Source organism: Diachasmimorpha longicaudata, chromosome 7 (assembly GCF_034640455.1).
Source record: "Diachasmimorpha longicaudata isolate KC_UGA_2023 chromosome 7, iyDiaLong2, whole genome shotgun sequence".
NCBI classification, from domain to species: Eukaryota; Metazoa; Arthropoda; class Insecta; order Hymenoptera; family Braconidae; genus Diachasmimorpha; species Diachasmimorpha longicaudata.
Genome location: NC_087231.1, coordinates 4,862,225 through 4,884,286, shown reverse-complemented (window position 1 = coordinate 4,884,286; position 22,062 = coordinate 4,862,225). Strand labels below are relative to the sequence as shown.

The window sequence follows — 22,062 nt, the reverse complement described above, 5'->3', positions numbered from 1 at the left end:
GGTGCTGATGCAGTCAGGTGAATTCAAATGGTCTCTTCATCAATGAGAAAAAATCAATTCAATCGAAATTTCTCCCCCCCACGATAACCACGAACGTCAGTTCACCGAATCAGATAATTTCTATCCAATAAAAAAAACCATCTCTCCATCGACTTACCTATGAAACAGCGGTGGCTCATGTATCAGCAGGTGAAAGTCATTCTCGGAGCAGACCTCTCTGTCACGATGATGAACAGCGCACTTGAAGCTCCTGGTTCGCTTGCCACTCATCTGAAATGAACAAAAAAAAAAAACTCATGATCAATAATATCAGCACGAGGCTCGGAGAAGATATTATAAACCGATTGTAACATCAGGGCTATAGCGAAAATTGCACGGGTCGTCAAGCATCGGATGTATATAGATCGAGTTACGGTTAACGTGGTTAAGCAAATGTGCCAGAACCCAAGAGCAAACTCCCTCTGAGCGCAAAGTGTCTGTATCGCATCGTTTCACTCGCTGGTTCATCCCTTCTGCATGATGTTATCCCTCTCTGATTCGTCTGGTTTCAAGTTTCGTCTTGCGGTTTTGCGAGTAGATGAGAGCAACGTTGAGAGGTAAAGACTGTGGATGGGAGTGGGATGTAGGCTGGGGAGAAAATGGTTTGCGGAACTGCTGAGTTTGTCTGTGTACGTATATAACATCATTGCTTTGCCGGGTTGATTGCCAAAAAGTGGAGGAGCTACTGAGTAGGAAGACTTGCCGTCACAAGGCAGAACGAAATGGACGTAGAGACATGCTCTTCGAGGAACGTCGCCAGACGTCCAATGAAACGAAATAAAAGAAAATTCCGACGGTAAAGGGAAGAGAGAGAGAAAAGGGGTGAATTTAATTTGCCACCACTCGTGTCTGCAAATAAAAAAAATATATCATCGATTTTTCTTTCTCCTGTTCTGTCTCTCTCTCTCTCTCTCTCCCTCTCTCGCCATCTGAATTAGGAACATTTGTATCCCTCGTTAAATCCCAAAATGCAGTCGCGCTGGGGTGTACTGTAACAACAGCACGCATCCCTCTCACTTCTTAACAATACTCCATTGTCTTAGTCCTCGACAACCCCTCAGTTGCTGCTTCACGTTTTTCTCTCCCTCGGTTTTTCCACCGGTTTCGCTCGGTTTATTGGCAATGAAACGGCCGATTCCATCGAGTAAATCTTCGACTTCGCGAATTTTACGAGTCCACCGTGGGCACCAGACTTCCCTACCTCTTTACCTATACGTACCACAGCAGGGGATCGATATGGCGGGGTAGCATCTGTGCTTGTACAGAAGATAGAAGGAAATACGAGCAGGATAGTGATTTGGCTTTGGGTTTAAGTCTCTCAAGATTACGGGGGGAAGGAGTTTCAAACATAGAATGAAGAGTCTCGCGAAGTTTTTTAATCTCTTCGAATATAAATTAATTGTTTGACTACACACAGAGACGAGAAAGCAAAGAGCTACACTTGCACTACTGAGTGTTTTGAAGGGAAATTGAAATGAATGAGTAAAATTGATTTATCCAATCCCCTTGAATGAACTACTTTTTTGTTCAAGTCAACTCTAAATCTTATTGATCCAATTAAAATGCAGTTTTCCACAGAACCACACGACAATTACCTCGTTAAACTCAACCGAATTTTTTCTATCAGTAGAGTACGTCAAGGTATGAATTGAATATGGAAAGTTAGGGAAAGGGAAACAATTGAATGGGAAGATACGGTTACAGAAGAATCGAAACGGAACAACGAATGTATATATACAGAAAAACGGTATACGTTTGCCGGAGATAACTCGTGGATTACAATCTCTTCCTCTCCGTTGGAGCTTCCGCCTGGCGAATTCCACTGGAAGAAATATTCCGTGCACGAATAACGCATTTTCGTTTGGACTATAGTATCCTATCGCCTACTCTTGCCCTGTTTCACTCTTTCTCCATTCGTTGGAATATGTACACGGACCGTTGGACTCTGCGCATTTCGTGGATATATACGTGCGAGTACGGTGATGCGTGTGACGTGAATACGTATTGTCACGAGTGGTATGTAGCTATCGTGGGGTAATTTACATACGGTTGGTCGGGATACGGGATAGTACCCATTCGCTTTATCTTGTGGGGGGGTAAATATGTCCGGAGGGAGGTAATTAATTTTTGATGCTTTGTTTTGCGTAATTGGGTTCATTTAGAGAATGGCGGAAGGTATTAGAGAAGGTAATACGTATTTTTGGCAGTTGGGGAAAAATTTCAGTGTTGACATTGGCAATTTTGTGGGTAGGGGGAGCGAGACCTCGCTGAGACGTGTAACGAGACACGATACGTTCTGGATGGAACGTATATTGCCAAAGCGTATTGAGCTCATATCAATCAGCGATATCGCTCCGGTATTATCACACTGTGGGGAGCATTATGTGAGAAATTCTCTTTCATCTCACTCATTGAGAAGTTTAAAAAATTATAAATCCTATTTTCCCTTGTCCATTGAGCTCCACCGATCCCACAAAATCCACCCGCCTCTAATTGTCATGAGCAATTATCACTCTGATATTGATTCTAACACAATATCAATAGAAGGATTATCGTCATCGATATACCCATCTCTTTGACTTCCTCCCATCCAATATTAAATAGTAATTAGTGCTGAGTAGTTGTCGAGACATGAATGAGCATAATTTAATTCGTCCCATTAGTTCGTATTATCCGTTGCGAGGGTTTTGCTGGATATTTGCTTATAACGTTCAAACGAAGGACGATTGCGTGCTGATGCAGGTCTCGGAGTCGGGGACTAATGGCCAGTAATGCCTACACCCGGAAAATTCGCTGTACAACGTTATACCATTGGTTTGTGTGTTAGAGAGAGATATATTCCACCATTTTCCCACCGATGATCGTTCTCTCGCCCCTAATCGAATTGAATTCCATTCATGACTAGAATGTTTATTGGTTTGCATCTACAAACGATCTGACAATCGAATTGTATTCGCCTCATCTAACCCTAATGCCCCGTTCGCGTTTTCTCTGGGGTTGAGGAAATTTTCAGTTATTCGTTTTTTATTCCCCTTCCTTGACGTACAAATTTTTTTAATGATCTTTTATCTGAAATTGGTCACTCCTCTGACTTCAGCCAATACACGGAGATTTGGGAACAGATAGGGGACACGAATACTCACAAATTGCGGGTTAAAGTCCTGTCTGAGCCAGGGGGTGAGGAAGAGGGGAAAAAAATTTTTCTCAAGATTCACTAAAGTTTCAAGTGCTAGTTAATTACCCCGGAAGATCCATGGGAATTCTTTCTGTATGTTTGGGTCATTAACCTGGGGAGAAATTAAAAAGATATTATGCGGGGTTTATGGTGTCTATGTAACGATAGATCTTGTTGAGTAATTTTTCAAACATAGTTTGTAGGGTTGCCTGGAAAATGTGAGACGTGAGATGAAACGGCTAATCTTGGAGTAAAAAGTGTTGAATGCTGGGTGTGAAATTTTCATCAAGGAACGCTGGGTTTAGAGTCTTACCGAGTAAACGGTTCCGTCGAATATTCGATCACAGTATGAAAGAATCGAGGGAATATGAACTGTTTTCAGGGATCGATATTGAGAGCATATTGAACACTAGAGAATTCGGGAATTAGAAGAGCTGCAGGTAAATGTAATTTAAATATAGACTACCTCGTGGGACGAGCTATTAATAACTTTTCGGATCAAGTTATGATGTGAGATGTTGTAAACATGTCCCGATGAAAGTTAATCATTTAACAGTTTGAACTGCTTTTTGTTTCTTTTCAAAAATCCGAGGAATGAAATTAAAAAAAATTCAATTAAATTTTTCTATTTATGATGTATCGGTCTTTCCCTTCTATATCTATAAAAATCACTGGAAATAAATCGCCACTGGCGTTTGCGAGAATCGTTCCGTTACTGTTCGTGAATATTTCCTGTCGTGCATTACCCGATTGTTATGTCCGAATCGAATGACGTATCTATAAGTGCAACTTTCACGCCGAGGTTAACATTTCTGTGGGTGTTTCTACTGAGTTGCTAATAACATCTTAAATAGATATGCCATGAACACCTCCATACGACCCACCAGTCTACGATAAAATTGATCTGTTCAGAACATAAATTTATGATGAGATACTTGAAATAGAAGTACGCTGGCTATGTGGCCCGACATCAACCCACAAGAATCTACTTTGAAATTGCTGAGCTAATAGAGCAAATTTATTATGTGTCAGAATAGAATTTCCCTAAACTAGCATCAAAATCAATTATAAATTATTCTTCACTAAATATCGAGATACAAATGAGGAAAAGATTAATCGTGATCCATTTTCATAGTAAAAAAAATTTAAGCCAGGATTTTTAATGAACATTTCCCCCCTGTGCCTTAACAACTTTTTTTCTCTAAAAATCAATTTTCAAGTTTAAAAACGATGTGCAAAATATTGAAATGCGGTTTGTGTATAATCCAGATCGGTGTATACCTATACATATCGTACAAACGATCGTCGGTCTACCGTCCGATAGAAATTTCAATATTGGCCTTAAACCGCTTAATTGCCAATCGAGAATTAATATCAATTGGGCTCTCGCGCTTGGACAAAATGTCTCGACGCGGAAAACCACCCCGGGACAATCATCGTAACGCGTTCAACTGGCGACGGGGTGGCCGAGCGAGTGTGGTCTGATAATTGAATTCAGTGTCGTTTTAATACTCACACACAATCAGCCCTTTTCCACATTCACCATATTCACCATAACGTGTTCATGTCCTGTTGCTCTCCAAAGCGTGAGATTCACTATTTTTTGTTCAATCCTCAACATATTGCCACATGAAACCGGAAGGGGGCTGCCTAATATTTGGTAGATCGTCGGTTGCGATAGAAAAAAAAAATGGGGAAGAAGAAAGAGGAGAATGAAAGAAACTGAAAATATGCTCAGGTCACTGGCTCACTTTGGAAATAACGTAATTGAGCGTTATCCCTCGAATTAACTCAAGCGCTCTCCTTCCACCACTGTTAGCGTAATAAGCGGTGCCTACTTTTACCAACCTAGGTATCCCTCAATTTCTGGTATGAAATTGAAAAAGAAAACAAAAAAAATAACAGAAAAAATTGTGACACGACATTAGAGCTTGTTATGTGTATAAAATAAACCTAATAATTATGTGACTTCGTTTGATATTTCTATTGGCGGAAGTGTGAGATCCTCCATTCTTTAAATTCATTCCAATTTCCTCAAGAACTTTTGCATAGCTATAAATGAAATTTCAGCGCTTAATGATGAGGCATTTATCCAATAGTCTCATTCACGAGTAGAAAGAATGAAAAGAATTCCCAAGGAGAAGGAAAAATTATATTTCGATACTTTTTTAATTCTGAAGGTTCTAATGGCCTTGAGGGGGTGAACTGAATGGGAATAAATCAAATTAGATTTCAGGATTTAATTTAATTTATTCACTATCCACGCCCCCGGAAAAAAATTCTGTTACTTAAATATATGCACATACCTAGATTTTCGAGGGAAATATTTCCCTGGATATTGTGTTACAAAAGCAATCATCAAAATCCTGATTATTTACTCTTTAATAGAAACTTTGTGACCGCAAACAAATCGAGAACCACATAGAATTGTACGCCGCCGGTTGGTAACCGTTGGGGGTACAAAGTCTCAACGTTTTGTACAGAATCATCTGTGCACGTTCTTCGTTTATGTCATCCTCGGTGCTGGGTGGAGAAAACTACAGAGGATATTGTACATAAGCTAGATATTCTCCGGTAGTCGGTACAGTAGCCCTCAAAGACCAGTTGTACATGCCTGTCCTTACATTTACGTTCACATAATGAATACATATGCTCAATCGATCCTTGAAATAATTTCTCTGGTCGAGTATGAGGGTGTAGGTGATATTGTTGACCCATTATCTTCCTTGAAACCATAATACTATCTGTTTCGTGGTGGTTTCATCATGGTCACGGGAATGACACGCACACGGAGGAAAATTTATATGTTATTACCCGGGCATTTCCGCTCTTGTACGCGGAAAAATGGAATTCTAGAGCAGTTGGTAAATTTTACCCTACCGTTATGGCAATTCTGACTGGGCCGACGAACTTTGATAGAACGATAGAATAATTTTTTAGGAAAAAATTCTTTCGGTGCAACGAATCTCCCTTTCGGGTTCTCACTGGGCTCCATAAATTCCATTCTCCACTGTTTCGCAGTGCAGGACTTCACACGTCAGTGCTGTTAAGATCCTTGGTTAGTACATAGTGCATGATTCATGGGTGAGAAAAGAGGCCGAAATTAGTACGGTTGCCAGGAGGAGTAACGGCGAAATTGCAGATTTTCAAGATTTTCATGATAACGCGTTTCTTGCAAAATCTCGAAAAAAATTACCCCCTGGATTATTAATTAAAGTCTCGATGTGTGAAATAGAATCAGGATAAATTATTCTTCCTGCTCAACAGTTTCTGCTGGTGTAGAAGAAACAAATTCCACAAGGAATAACAAATAGATTCAGTGAATTGAATTTCCTCATTCTCTTTCCTCTATCAGAGGCATATATTTTTCTCAGAATAGAATTTCCGAGGCACTCAATGGCAAGACTGCCTAGCACCGGAAATGCTGAGGTATATCATCGTCTAGGTAACAGAGGATTAACATAACAGTGCACATACTGGGTTATTGCACCGTCTATCTACCTCAAGGAGGGATCCAAGTCCACGAAGTGCTTGTGCTCCACATGATCCTGCATGTATGGGCTAACTTCGTTGCCAATTCAGCGTTATATCGGGTCTCGAGCGCGTTATTGTGCTTGCAACGGGCTTTATAGCATCATATACGTGCCGTCTGAGTTAAATCACAGCCCTTAGGTTATTTGCATACAAATCTTGATGTCATACCCAAAGAATACTCGAAGGAAATGCGAGAATATAATGAGAATGTCATTATTGATTCAATTCAGTTGACTTGAAGGATTATTATTCTTATCTGTACCTGGAATTCCGCACGTTTTTTACCACCACTAACTAAAAATGACATTATCTCTCCTCAGCCTATACAACAGCCTATTCATCAGTGGTCACTGGTAAAATATTTGTCACTGAAATTCCGGTAAAAATCTCAGAAATTGTTGATAAGTGACTTTGAACCAGATCACATCAATCAATTTTTGTTTTCCAAACCGATTAACGAATCAAAATAGAGTCAACCATACGCTTCACTTCGCTCCACCAATTACACACAAAAGAAAATTTCGAAGACCCTCATTTGAACCTTTCAGCTTCTCTTCCTTATTTGTACCCATGGATTCTATCTCCATCTAGGCGCCTCCTAATGCGTGACCAGGGTCAAAATGACACCGTTATACGTTACGGAAGAGTACCCCCGCAGAAACGGCTGGATCACTGAGAACGTATCTCTGAATACCTGTGTGCAGTTGTTTACCATCTTTCTCCATTCGACCCCCTCCCCCTTCGCAGGTAGATAGAGAGACTCGTCGTCTAATGAGTGAAAGAAACGCCCCCCCTCCCTCGGTCAGGTGCCTATTCCGCGGACCTCCTTCACCGTGTTTCATCCTCTATTCGACAGCCCTTCGTCGCACCATTACCACCGGGATTGATCGTCGCACACTTCCAAGTTCAGAGGACGTAATTAGTCCAATTAGTTAACTCCACGCGACGACTTGCTGCCAGCAGCAAGCCCCCCCCCCCCGCCACTTATCTTGGCCCATCACACTTCAATCCGATTATCTGTGGGTATATCCATCGCTTCTCCAGAAGCTAGACTTGAAATTCCAAAAATTCACTCTAATTCTCTTGAACTCAAAATTATTACATTCTCCATAATTATTTTGTTCTTAAAATTGAAAACAAAAAATTCAATTTGGTAAATTAAGCCTCTTTTGCAGATAGAAAATCTCTAATTTGACCAATGACCTTTGAATCTTCTAAGACTGCTTGAAATTGTTGACTAGTAGAATTTGTTTATTCTCCCATTTATTTATTTATTAACGTGAAGTAGAATTGTACATTCGAGAATTAGTTGTACTCGATTGGAAAATAGTCATGCATTTACTAGTGACAAATTTACCTGATTTTCAAATCAATGAGGAGCCGTGAATAAATTCAAAGGGGTCACCCAGTATTTGGCACAATGCGATAGGTGAATATAGATCAAGTGCTCGAGTGTAGGAATATCCCGAATGGACTTTGCATTGAAGTGAGAAAACTTATTGATATTCCTCCAATTTTAATGGCAAAATTTGGAAACGTCAATCGTATCTCTCAGATTATTCCTATCCTCATAATCACAAAACTTTTCCGTGTGTGGTGGTATTTGCAGTTTCTCTCTCTCTCTCTGACACACACATACACGGGCTCTCTCGAAAATACTTGATTTATTCCGGACGTGAAACAGGAAACGTTGGCTAGTGACGTTAAATAAATTATTTAATCGTGCGGATGCGTAGGTGCGAGTGTACTGAGGTGTACCACCGGGCATATATGCATTCTTAGTTCAATTGGCTCATTCAAAGGAGAAAAAAAAATCTTTTAAAAATAGAAACAATGGAATGGTGAAAACACACGGTGAATATTTTTTAATCCGATAGTTGGTTAACGTTGACAGACTTTTGCTCGAAACTCCAAAGTTCTCGAGAAAACGAAGAAATCGGTGACAAAGGAAAATGGGAACAAAGAAGGGAAAATGTGAGTGTGAGTTAGAGAAGCATCGACGGAAAATCTTTGAAGGAAGTTTTTAAGGTGGTGAAGAAAGAGCTATAAGACTTCGTGAATACAGAGGGGAACTCCTGGATATAATAATTTCCTTGGGACAATGGTGGATCGTAATCTATATTCGAATGGGTTTGCGCGTGAAGAATGAGCGAAACGCGGGAAAAAGGGTGAGGGGGGTAGGGGGGGGTGGTGGAGAGGGAGTGAAAAATAGAATAAGAGAGGAAATAAAACAGAAGATTTTATTCGCAGTGGGAGGATGGTTCTTTCCCGTTGGGCAAAGAGGTCAGATGAAAATTTAATTTCCCTGATGTTGATAACGAGAGTGGCTCCATGCTGAAGAGACTGAATGGATATAGATGTCACTGAGGTGTGAGCGGAGTGGGGAGAGAGGAAATTCAGAAGGGGAATTTAAATATTCGTGTTTTAATAATTCTTGAATCCTACTTGCAGCATTTGCCATGGCCATAATTTTATTATTTACTCGGAGCTGTTTTGAATAATTTATTGGACATGTGTCTTGATATTACATATATATATGTATATATATCTCATTATGTGGAATGCTGATGTAATTGCATTCACGCGTCAAAGCTGGTATTCCGTATGAATATGTGATGCAAATAGAAATAATTGAAGTGCCTGTTTCGTTCTCAAAGGAAAAGAGCATAATGGAATGAATGAAAAAAGAATCATTTGTGGTTCGTATGAAAAACTGAAGGATTGCAAGAGTAGGTTCATCCTCATCAAGAAGTTTTTCATTATTGCATGCAAAATTAATAACCTCATAATATAGGCTATCACGAGAAAAGAGGCGCAACGTGACGGCCAGCGAAAGAAACTGAAAACCTGAATTTGTTCTCCCTATTTTATGAAAGTTTTATACAAATCTTTCATTAATTTTTTTCTCATTCCATAGAAAAAAAGTCCCTCAAATAGACTAAATTGAAAAATCTTCTCTTGACCGGAATTGGACATGAAAAAAAAATTCTTCATTTCCATTGGAAAAAATGCCCATTACAACATGAAAAATTCATTAAATTCGTTACAACCCATGATCCAACAAATTTCAACAAGACAAAAGTCCCAGCGAAGTAAAATATGTCGTCCAGGTAGGTCTCGTGGCTAATTTAGAAAAACTTTCAAATTGAGATAGATCGTTAGAGGCCAAACTAACCGATAGCCGACGACAGCCAGTTGGCGGCTCGTTGGTAGGTTTAACCCCCAGAGGAGACACGGGTACGAGGCGGTAAAATCCCAAGGTACAAAAATGACACGCACACACAGACATCCCTCTTAAAAAAAAAAAAGAGATACAGAGAGATAAAATAAACGTAGTAGTAGAAGTCGCACGGTGGTCCGAAAACGAGGCGGTAAAGGACCAAATTATAGACATCGAAGATTGCCTCGAGAAAATCAATCATACGCATTTAAAGACAGTCGGCACCAACTCTCAGTCTTTTATCGTCCACTTTGTCCTTTTTATATATTTCTTTTGTTGGAGAGGAGCAGCTTCCTCCACTCCTACTTCATTACGACTTAATTCCACCTAGTAAAAGAAACCGAGCGAGAAATCGTTGAAGTCACAGATGCAGCTAAAGAGAATAAAATAAATGAAAGAATAAAGTGAAGAAAAAAAAACGATGTTCACCGCGTTAAGGGAGGGTAAAAGAGTACTACGGTCTTATTAGCCTTGGTTACATGGGACGAAGTCTGTGGAATACGGAAAAAAAATAAAAGATGAAAGAGTAGGAAGGGTAAAAGGTAGAAAAGTGGATCGATCCCACAAAGATAAAGGAAAAAATAAAATAAAAGATCAAGATGGAGGCATTATATTTCAATTTGAATAAAAAAGGGAGCGGCAAATTGATTGACCCCTCAAGACGAGCTCCCAACTGAACAACATGCTCATGTCCATAACCGGAAATTGATAATCTTCGATAAAAAAGAAAAATCGGCCCTCGGATATAGTACCGCGTTTGATAGTTGCTGTTGCACTATTAACGGTTAACAATGTGCAGGTTAGGGGGGAGGGGGAATTAGGAAGGTGGTGGAGAGGTGAAAAATAGGGAGAGATGTTTCGGTGTTTTGCTACAGCCAAAGAGACGGCCGCCCTGGTTAATGGAGCTAATTTGGACCAAATATTCCGGCTATGACTCAATTTGCTTCGATACCCAGCAGTTCTCGGATATTTACCTGGGGCGCCGAGTCAACCTGGGGACTCGTCCTCAATGCAAGAGGGTTTCCCAATCGTTTTTCACGTTTCAAAGTCAAACCGCAATGAAAGGAACACCAGAAATGACACGAAATTTTTTTTGGATGTATCATTTTCTTATACATGTCAAGTGAATTGTCGAAGAACTTTCAAATCCTCTCGGAAGGATAGACAATCGTTCTCTTCAGCACTGATGTGGTAGAATCGTAATGCCCATCAGTCTAAGTGGAATAAAAAATGGCACTAGTGAGTGGAATTACTGGATCATGCAGCAATCCACGTGAAAGTGTAAGAAGCTCTGAATGATTTTCTCGTATAAAAGTAGCTCTCAGAAGCACTGGTGCAGCAAATATTCTTCCACCTTCTCTCTCATCGTCTCAAGGAGATAATTAGAATTTTTAGACAGGCTTCAGGTCATTAATGCCACGTGTAACAAGTTTGATGGCTTTATGGTCATGAGACAATCGAAGCATCAGAAATTTGAGGAAAATATTTCTGATCTTGCTCCGCTGCAAATATAAGAAAGTTTCACCTCTTTTGTTTGGATCAAACTCTACTCAACTTGCTGATAACTAACTATCAACAACACTGGTGAAGAAAGCATTTTTCAATCTCCTGTCATCCCGTCATTTCAAGAGTATAATCAGGAAGTTTAGGGAAGATTATTTCATCAGAGTGGTTGTTATGGTGGGAGTCACGTTAAAAAGTTTGAATTTTTTATTTGTTCGTGAGAAACTCATCCCTGGATACAGAATTTTTTGAAACGATGATCTTCTCGTGGTGATGTTGTTAACCTCCTGATAAATATCAAAGCTATTTTAAGTAGACACTGATGAGTTGAAGACGAAGACGAAAAGCCTATATTTACAGATTTTCTATTCGTTTCTGGGGATTATCATTTATGTGGTAGTTTCGAAGCGGTCGTTAAAGTAATTAAGAGGCTAGAAGGCACTTTCCAGTGCTAATTGCTTTATCTCTCAGGCACACTGGAGAAACAAAAAAGAATAGGAAGGCGAAGTAAAAGTAGGAAGAAATTTTTTTCAGCATTAAAAACATCGGATTAATACCTCTATACTTTCTCATCAGGTAGTTATGAGTTACGAGTAAATTTTGCACATTGGTATACCTTAACATTAATATTTTCCTACTTCTTTCTCCATACATCCTTAATTATGTTGTTAGTACAATTGTGAAAAGTGAATTTAATGAGAATGAAGTTGGCGCAGCGAATGGAAGGAGATAAACAGCGAAAAAAACACGGTCAAGGGGTAGGCGAAATATAATAAACAAAATGGACTGGTGCCCTCGTGGTTTTTAATTAAAATTACGTGAGTACGAAACGCTAGTGTATAAGAGAATGAGTGGGAAGAAAATAATAAAAAAAAAAGAGACGAACAGGGGGAGGAGAGAGAGAGAGAGCTCATCCGAAGCGGATCCTCTTCTACTTCGCCGTGTGCTTTTGGGAGATTCAAGCAAAAGAGCTGAAGGAGAGAGGGAGAAAGAGATGAAGAGAAAGCGAGATGGGTCAGAGCGAGTCCCTCTTATTTTTGCCTTTTCGTCGGGACGAAATGAGTTAGTCGTGTACACGAAACGACGGGGGGAAGAGTAAAATTTATGACAAGGCTACCCATTCAAATTCACTGCCTACAATTTCATGTGAATTTTTCAATTTCTACAGTCTTTCTCCGACCGGAAAATTGAATTCCCTTTTTTTTCATATCCAATTTCAATCCTCAAGTACTTTTGTATCCTTTGTACATGAATTTCAAAAGGATGTGGTCTGTAAAAGAATAGCCGTACGCGGGAAATTGAAGTATATCGTTGCTGGAAATATTTGGAGATATTTATTTGGACAGTACGGCAATTCATGAATATTTGAAAATAGCCGGGGGTACCTGGCAAATGAATGCAACTATTTGTCGGGATATTAATTCGGAAATGTCTCGTGGGGAATTTGAATATTTTCATTAAAATGAATTTCCGTTGGGCAAATAATAACGCCAAACATTAAAGCCTCGATTCATTTGATGTGCGAAAGAAATTAATTGCCGCACGAATATTTAATAATCAGAAATTGATGAACATTGAAACGGGCGTCAAGAGCGTTGTCAATAACCAATACTGAGCATTGATTAAAATTTTAATTCCGCTCAATTGCATCGAATTGAAAATTTATTCCATGAAAATTCATTGGAATACTTTCTCCCTCTCTCGCTTCATAAGCAACAAAGTTCCCCCAGATACCTACCAACCTGTTGCCGTCGTGAAGAAGATGTGTTCGTTTCGTGGTGTATTTCTCCTTCCTCGAATTTTACAAAAACACGAGGCTTGTACAGCTTGTAAAATGAATTGACCACCCAATGTTATCTCCCAACTCTTCTCCAACACTTTTCTGGTTCCTCCAGCTCATTACTGTACGTAATTTCACCAAAATATAATTACAAACTAATCAAAATGCAATTTTTATACAGAAGAAAAATGCTTTTGTAAATATTAAATTTTTTTCTGATAACTCTTATTCAATTTTTCAACTGCAGTGATAATCTAATTGATACGTGTATTCCCATAAATTTCGTACCCCTCTGTCCCCCGCAACCCCTATAGAATATCCCCAAGACGAGGAAAAGGGCACGGCCGTTTCACGGGGAAAGAAAAAAACCGCACCCTGAAACCTTTGTCATGCTCTTTTGGACAATCCTAAGAAATATTCGTTGACGTGTGGGTGGCGGAGGGAGCCATATTCTCCTTTAGGAAATTGCGCCGACACTCCTAATATTCCCCCTCCCACCCCCCATTCATTTTCTCTTTCCCCTCCTGATGCCTCGCCGTCTAATATGTAAGTTACTTCGGTTGGACTTGAGAAGTTCTTGGCCTTTCTCTGGCTCCAACTTACCTCCTCCACACCCTGGGGTCGTACACCACCTGAGCCAAACTGCTGTATCCCCCTCCCTCCCCTCCCCCCTCCCTAGTACTTTCCATCTCCTCTCCTCTCTCTCCTAGACATACGTGAGCTTTTCTCTCCTGCTCATGCACCAAATTAACTTTTACCACCGTCGTACCAATTAATTTACAACGTTGGCGAGCCACCTCTTGCATCCCACCCTAATTACGAGTATAAATTAACGAAGATGCGTTAGCTATTAATTTAGCTTAATCGTTGGTTATGCTTAACACACCCTCTCGTCAAGCTTTGTTGATTGTTCCTCAATTACCGATTCGCTTCCATTTATTTTTCAATTGAAATAGATAAAGAGCGCAGCGTAACATGAATATGATGAAAATTGTAGTTACAGAGGGTCCATTGAATCGGTTGTGTTTAAGTGCTTCATGTTGGATTCAACGTGTCCCCTCGGTCGATCGACGTTTTAATTCATTTTATCCCGTTCAAAGTTGAAAATTTTAAATGGGCTAAAATTTTACGTCCAACTCTCGGTGAGTTTCGCACACAGACCGGTCCATCGATACCCCTGTACTAATAATTCAAGCGGTCGCTCTACGCCCATAAATGGCTCTCTCGTATTCTCTGTAGCTCGTGTACACCAAAACGGAAGAGACTGCGGTGAAGGGTGAGCGAGAGGGTGACATGTACTCAACCGCTGGCTGCAGTGGGGCCAGTGGGCGGCTGGGGGGGGGAGGAGGGGGGAGTAGGTGGAGAGGGTTTTTGGGCACGTATTAACGCGCGACGAGTTGAAAATACCCCACCGTTTCGGAAGTGGAAAGAGCCCGCGGGTTGAAAGGGAGAAGGGAGAAGAGAAAGGGGAAGGAGGAAAAGCTCACATGGACATAGGCGCACAGTTTTTGCCCAGTTTTCAAGGGAGAGGCTATAAATCCGCAGCCGGGACTACCGTAAAGCCTATAAATCAGCGACCATTTTTACCCGGTGAACTTTTTGACAAAGCAATTGGGAATTGTTTGGTAAAACGTGGTGAAAGAGGGAAGGGAAGAGGCAGAGGGAAAGGAAAGAGAATGAGATAAAGTGTGGTGGGGTTTGGGGGAAGTTGAGGGAATAAAAAATGAAAATATCACGAGGTTTTTGGTGTTCACGTATTTTCGGTTAAATAACGGTCCTACGTTTGTTGGTACTAGTACGGTTGGCGTTAATTCAGCATTTTACGGGCTGGGTCTCCCTGTTGGCATTCTCTTGTTGTAATGTGCCAACACATAAAGCCTCGGCTATTCATTGAATATTTGTTCTCACTCCATTCTGACTACCCTCACTGATATACGCAATATACGTGTTATTTGATCCTGATATGTTAACGATAATTGGCTCACTAAATACGTTCACGATATTTTTCTCTCCATTTAATGTGTCATTTACTATTGTTCAATTTCGTATTTTATGCGTTTATGGACTATTCATAACGTCCTGTAAAATAATAATTAATAATTTGGGTAATTTACCATTGAGCATTCGAGTGATTTAACGATGGTGTTTTGCAGGCCAACTGGTGTCGTTTAAACAATGTAGACATGGATGAGTTTAGGAGGGGGAAAAAAAATATATTCAGGAGGTGAACGAGAGGGGAGCCCACTGAGTTTTGGATGTGAGCCAGATTTTTCGGCTCGCCCGTCACTTGGCGCCGCAAAAGCCCCCTTCGAGCCCTCCTGAAAACGTCGAGCCATCGAGAGTGTTTTCCCTACCTCTCTTTCACTAGTTTTCTATAAATAAGAGTCAGTGTCTGACTCTACGTCTGGAGTGTCTCGATGCACATTTGCGCTGAAGTTAAATTTGCAACGTCACATTGAATTTTTCTTCAATGGATTTCGATAAAAAATTTGACTCTCAATTACGAAGATCGAGCAAGCTATTGTCATGATTTGAAAATTTTCGATATCTCCGGTGAAGTGAGAGTAGCCTGACTTTTCAAAAAAAATTCTGTCTTCTTGTTTTCTTTTTCCCCCCTCGGAGTACTCAATTTTCTCTCATAAATCTAAATTTTTCGTATTCTGTAAAACCATAAATTATCATTTCTTATTTCCTTATCGCTGGCTCGCTCTTCTCAAATCACGTATTAGTTTTTCCTTCGACCCAAGAGGCACGAGGTTTTGCTAACGACAGAGTGGGCCATTAAAAACCAACCAGACGTCTCGCCCCGATAGGCATCAGTGCAAAAGAGATAGATCCACCACGGGTATTCTCACAAGAGTGAGGAGAGAAAAGGGAGAGGTGTGTGAGCCATCGCCTCTATCCGTGAGCAGAACGATTAAACCTATTCGTTATCGGTAACTGGGGAGAGATTAATATCTCACATAAGTTTCCAGTGGGGGATACAGAGAGGGAGAGTTCTTTGGATGGGGCATAGGCAGAGTCAACTTGCAGTGAGCTTGAACTACGAGGGCCAAACTAGTTAGACGGAGAACGGCAGTAAAAGGGTAGAAATTACCACCTCTTCTGCCATTTGAAATCATTCCCCGTGAAATTCGGGGGGAGGCTTTGGTTTTACCCCTGGGTAAATAGCCGCCATTTGACTTCCACTCGGTGACTCTTGGCCCAACCATCTCTCATTATGTACAGAGCCAGAGGAGGAGTTTGTCATCAATTCATCAGCCTCTAGAGTTTATTTTTCATCATTAATTCCGCGATTGAGTTCCACTACTTTGCGGCAACAAAAATCGCAGATTCAAACTATTCAATTAAAGTTAAAGTTACATCACAGCCGAATGATAAATTGTGTTTGAATCTGCTAAGTTTATTGCTACTGTAAATATAACTTTTTTAACTGTTCCCTTGTAGTGGAAACTACCATTGAAATTTCTCTTAGTGTGTCATAAAAACATTCCCACAAAGTTGTTACGCCCATTTTAGTACAAATTGTTGATTAATCCACGCCTCGGTACACTTCCGAGAATGCTGTCAATTGACGTCAGTAGCTTTATGTGACGAAAAGTCAGTTCGTACAGTCTAACTGGTGTGTATTTGATATGAAACATGTTAACGTTCTGGAGCGACGAGAGTAACGTTTAACGAAGCCCCGTGATTTCATTCAGCGTCTTAGGCGCACTGTGAAAATAACTACGTTTATTGCAGCAGAGTGCACTGATGAAGGCATTTTGCCGATGTATGAAGCCAAAATATGCAGCTCAGTGGGATAAGGTCAACGATTATTTGAGTTTGCATCATTTTCTAAAGTCTCAAGAGAAAGTTGGAGAAGCTATAGAAATGTGGAACAGGTTAATGGAGGAGTTAATTTGTTGGATAATTCTGTGAATGTTGTGGGAATAAAGAGCTAATTGCGAGCGTAATTAATTTTTTCGGTGAAACGATAGCCGACGCGGAAAGGGGAACTATTTAATTTAGTTCGAAGATTATTGAATAGCATTGCAAATAAAAAAGAAGAGATTCATGTGATGAACTAATTTATGATGGCGCAATGGAGTGAGGGTGAACGTTGGAGGTTTTTTTCATTTAGAGGGAGTGCCTGAATTTTGCAAAAGAATTTCTCTCCTCGTTGAATCTGCAGAATGCATGTCTCAATGTCTCGATGTGAAAGCCGAAGAATGACTTGAATTTGGGAAAGCAAACGTGCGAGAATAAGGGAGGGCTCTCAATTTGAAATACTCGTTCTTTCAGAATTGATCAGTTGAAATAATTTTAACAATTTTTTGGGCGATTGAGGGGTCAAGTTCATCATAAACGTAAATGAGATAGAATTGACGGTTATTCTTAGTCTCCCGAGAAGATACAGAGAATATAGAATGAGCGAGTGCTGTTCGTGGGGGTCCAAACGGCTCAGCAGAGATCCACGAATAACCTTCAACGAGTTTTGGGCGCGTTGACGCGAGAGAGACCCATGACTCAGAGATAGCCACGACGAGGAGTGGGACTCTTCTGCGGGGTATGTGTCAGCGCACGTTGGCCTCGTGTGAGATTTTTTTTTTTTCTGCTAAACGCATGTGTCGGACTCACTTCTCACTTTGTCAATAATTTCTCGGCTCTCGAGTATTTCAGATCAGATGTGAAATCTATTTGGGCCCTGCTCTCGAGACAGTTGCATCCTCGCTGAGTTTATTGGGATTCCTACTCTTGACCCCCGTGTGCTCGCCAACCCTCTTGATGAGGTACATGAAAGAGATGGAGCCGGAGAGCCGGAGTGTTAGAGACAGTGCCAAGTGTCACCTCGGAAATTGGCATTGGCCCTCAGTCTTACTTTCACTCTGTCTCACTCACTCACCACGCCTTTCTATGCCATTTGCATACCCGACGCACATATCACTACGTCTCGGTTATTTCCTGTCGCATTTTCCGTAAAAATAGAACGAAAGATTGAGTTTTTCAGAAAATTTTAGAGCTGGAGAATTCTTTCATGGAAATGATTTTAGTTATGAATTATAGAACGATTATAAAAATTTTTATTGTAGGAATTGTGGAATAATTAAAAGGAGGAAAAGTTGAATTTAATTTATCACGAGGAAAAAAATTAGTCAAGATGAAATTCACATTGAAATTATTCTCTGAGTGTATTATACTTTTAAAATTAAGATTCTACCAGAGATCACTGCAGGTTTTTTTAGAGTAACGTTAAATTTTCTGAAGTAAGGCAGCAGTATGAAGTTTTCTGACTGGATATTTAATAAAGGTCTAAATTTTGTAGCAGCAGAAGACTAAGAATTCTTCACGTCAGTTAAATATTCATGAAAATTAGATAGGTACCAAATGCCATTTGACCAATTGTAAAATTCACGAATATCTTCATTTAACTTCTATCTTTTAAATTTTTACGATAAGATTGCAATACAATTGCAGTTTCTCTACATTTTCCCCAAAAATTTAAAATTGTCAATGATAGAATTCTCTAAGATTTATTACCCCTTTATATAATTGAAACTTCAGTTACAAGTATGCAAAAATAAAGATAATTATTACATTTGATTGCTTATTGTATCGCCGAAATGAAATGTAATATCTAATTATGGACCCTCATAGTATTGCATTAATTCTAATTGGTCACGACGAAATAGGAACAGGTTTGTAAGAAAAACCGTCGTGAAATAGGTATTAAAAAGTATATATGTGGTAAGATAAAAACAGATCCCGTCAGCCGTTTCCGTTCGCGTTTTCTCTATACGCCCGGGAAAAACTCATTTTCCCCATCTAGCCGGCAGTGAGTAGTAGGTACCTTGGTTAGAGGGTGGAAGGTATTAAAAGCTCTCTCGCTTTTGTCGCGTACATGGGGGAACAGAGATAGAGTAGTCAGCAAAACCGGCTTTTCGGTGATTCTTTCGTCCCCATCCCTGCAACTCTCTTTAGCGGGCCCAGATGTAATTTATATCCCACCCTTCATACACTTTATATATTGCCATAATCATACACAGTGTGAGAGCCAGGCATTTTTATTCTTTAGAATCCTTATTCCCCACTAGTGAAAAGAGGCGAACAGCCCCAAAAATGCCTTACTCGGAAATTTATACTCCGCTGCTTTAATTAGACGTGATTAAAGCATCTGGACGAGGGATTACACCGGCCTACCCTGAAAGCTACTCGCCCCTAAAAATATATCATTTAAAATTTGAATTTCCCCGCGCGAATTTGCATTAATGAAGAAGGAGTAAAATTGGATGCGTTTAAATGAATTAATTAGACATAATCAGTCAATAATAAAATAGTGACATTCCTTGGTCGATAATTGAGATAATTATTTAGTTTCGAATTTTTCGCTGAACATTGAATTAAAACTCCCAACATTGAAAATCTCTGCTAATGTGCAGAACCCTCGAAAGCCCCACTTCTCGAGGTCCCTTCAACGAATCTCCGTGCTCACGAGCAAAAGAGCACCCACTGAAATAAAAACGTTGACGAGAACAAGGGTGACTATACACATACACCTCGAGTACATACTCTTAATGAAATGACTTTAACGGCTGGTGGGCACAAACACACCGAAAGATATTCACTACAGTTTAGGTTGGTATGCAAGAGCTTTAATATATTGTGATGGGCATAATAATGAAAATAATAGAGCTGAAATAGTCATTATGCTCTGCCTGTGAATGTTAAGTTTTTTGTTGGAGGCTTTCTTTGACGCTCACCATCAAAGGAGATTTCGAGGGGGCCAGTGGCGTTTTTAATAAAATAGAACTCATGCACGTGTATAAAAAAAAACCTTCCGTATATTACGAGAAAAAAATTCGCGGATCTGTAAATATTCTTTTGCCATAAATTTCACGATATTAAGTTTACCTAACGGTTGTGTTACAAAATTATATATTTTTTCAGTGTATGAGATTAACAGACGATAACAATAGTCATCGTTTCAGTATAATCCATTCTGCGTATGTCTTTTGTAATAAATGTGGGAAAAATAGGCGTAAGCGCTCAGAAGGCTATAAGTGAATTACCCTTTGGGGGTGTAAGACCGACCAGGTAGACGGCGCGCCGGTTATTTAATCCTGCACATGTCTCCAATGGTGACGCGAAGCCTCGCGTGAGCTGTACGGCCGCACACCTAGTGGAGACGAACTCTTGGTTTGCTCGTGCACTCATTATTATTGGCTTAAAGGGGTTGTGCATTTGAGGTCGCATAAAACGACACTTAGAGAGAGATATTTATTTGATTAATTTTTCAGGGTAATAATTTGTGAGATGACTTCAAAAATCAAAATGAACATTGGCTCCTTTTTAGTAAATAATTATGCATAATGCAAAATCAATATGTGTTGGATTTTGGGGCTTTGCCAACTACAAAATTCACCCTGCTATCAAATAATTTCAAATGTAGAAAATATTTATTAGTTTATTTTCATAAGGCCCTCCTCCATAGAATAATTTAAGGGGAGTCAACAGCTCCTCATTTTTGCGGACTAAGCAGTTGAATAATTTTTTATGTCACTAAACAAAACTTTTTTCCAATTTCTCATTAACAACGACTCCCTGAATTTTTCGATTCATTCCGTATGATAGTCCCTCACTCACTCATCAGTCATTTTATTTATAGGACTTTTTCCTTGTTTCATGGAATTGTCCTCAGCAGAATTGAAAGAAACATTTTAGAAATTCCCGAGTGAATTACTATCCCTCCCCATTCCGACGAGGCCGTGAATTGGGGGTTTGCAATCGTGTCACGTATAGCAACCGACGATCAAGCTTTCACCCAAGGAGAATCGCGACTACACGAGGAAATGTTAGAAAGTGATGGAGGAACTTTTCGATCCTGAATTCTCCAGAGGGAATACAGAAAAATTCCAAACTCGTTTTCACTCTCATTTTCCCTCTCATCCGACATTTTCATTTCTCTATTTGTTCGACATGGAATTGCATAGAATAAAATGGATTTGCCTTTCTCATCGAAATATTAGTCCTCCGTTGATGGGAGTGAAACAACATTTGGGGTGATTACTCAGTCAATTTACCTCGAGAGATCCTTTTTGAATCCAGCGATTGTTCCCCCTCAATTGTTAGGAATGATATTCCACTAATTGTGAGGTAAATGAAATGGGAAATAATTGCGTCCGCGGGGCAAATTCGAATGCCTTTCGAGTACTCTTACTCCATCATCTGAGCTTCTAAAAGCAGTCGAGCTCATTGAATTCATATATCCTTCCCTCGCATATCGTTTCGCCTCCCCCCCTTTCAATTTTCGAGTGCTTTGTTTGTTAAATTATAAGTGGCAGTTTGTCTTGCTTGAGATTAGTTTGACGTCTTGGAAATTTATCCCGAGTACCTACGTACGTGCTCTCGTCTAAGACCGAAGTACTTTGCGGTTTGCCAGTAGGGAGGAGAGGGAGCTGGCTGAAAAGAGGGGGTTGGTTTGCCACCGTCGTGCAGTTTGAGACAGACACTCTCTCCACTTCCCGCATCACTTTTCTATACTAGTCCTCCAGAATAAGCCCGAAGCATACAGCTCCAGCTCCACTTGATCTCACCACGATTGGCCCACTCAAACTTCTCAGCAAAACTTTCCGGGCAAGTTATAATCGAAGTCGGCGTAATAGAGTTGCCTCAACCCCTCCTTCTATGCCTTGCCGATAGGAGGCTGATAATAACGACGTAGAAAGGGGCACGACGATAAGGGATGATTGAAGGACCGCTGAGGAGTTTGAAATTACTATAAAAATACTCCATAAAAAGCTGAATAAATAGACTTCATTAATATTTTTGAAG

The 22,062-nt window shown here is 40.1% G+C and overlaps 1 protein-coding gene across 1 annotated transcript in view; it reads right to left on the bottom strand.

The window, feature by feature from the left end:
• Positions 1-22,062, bottom strand: part of LOC135164194 (protein rhomboid) — a 119,950-nt gene that overhangs the window by 44,110 nt on the left and 53,778 nt on the right. The window contains exon 6 of the mRNA XM_064124300.1: positions 158-270. Coding sequence (XP_063980370.1) covers positions 158-270 — 113 coding nt within the window. The remainder of the gene's footprint in view (positions 1-157; positions 271-22,062) is intronic.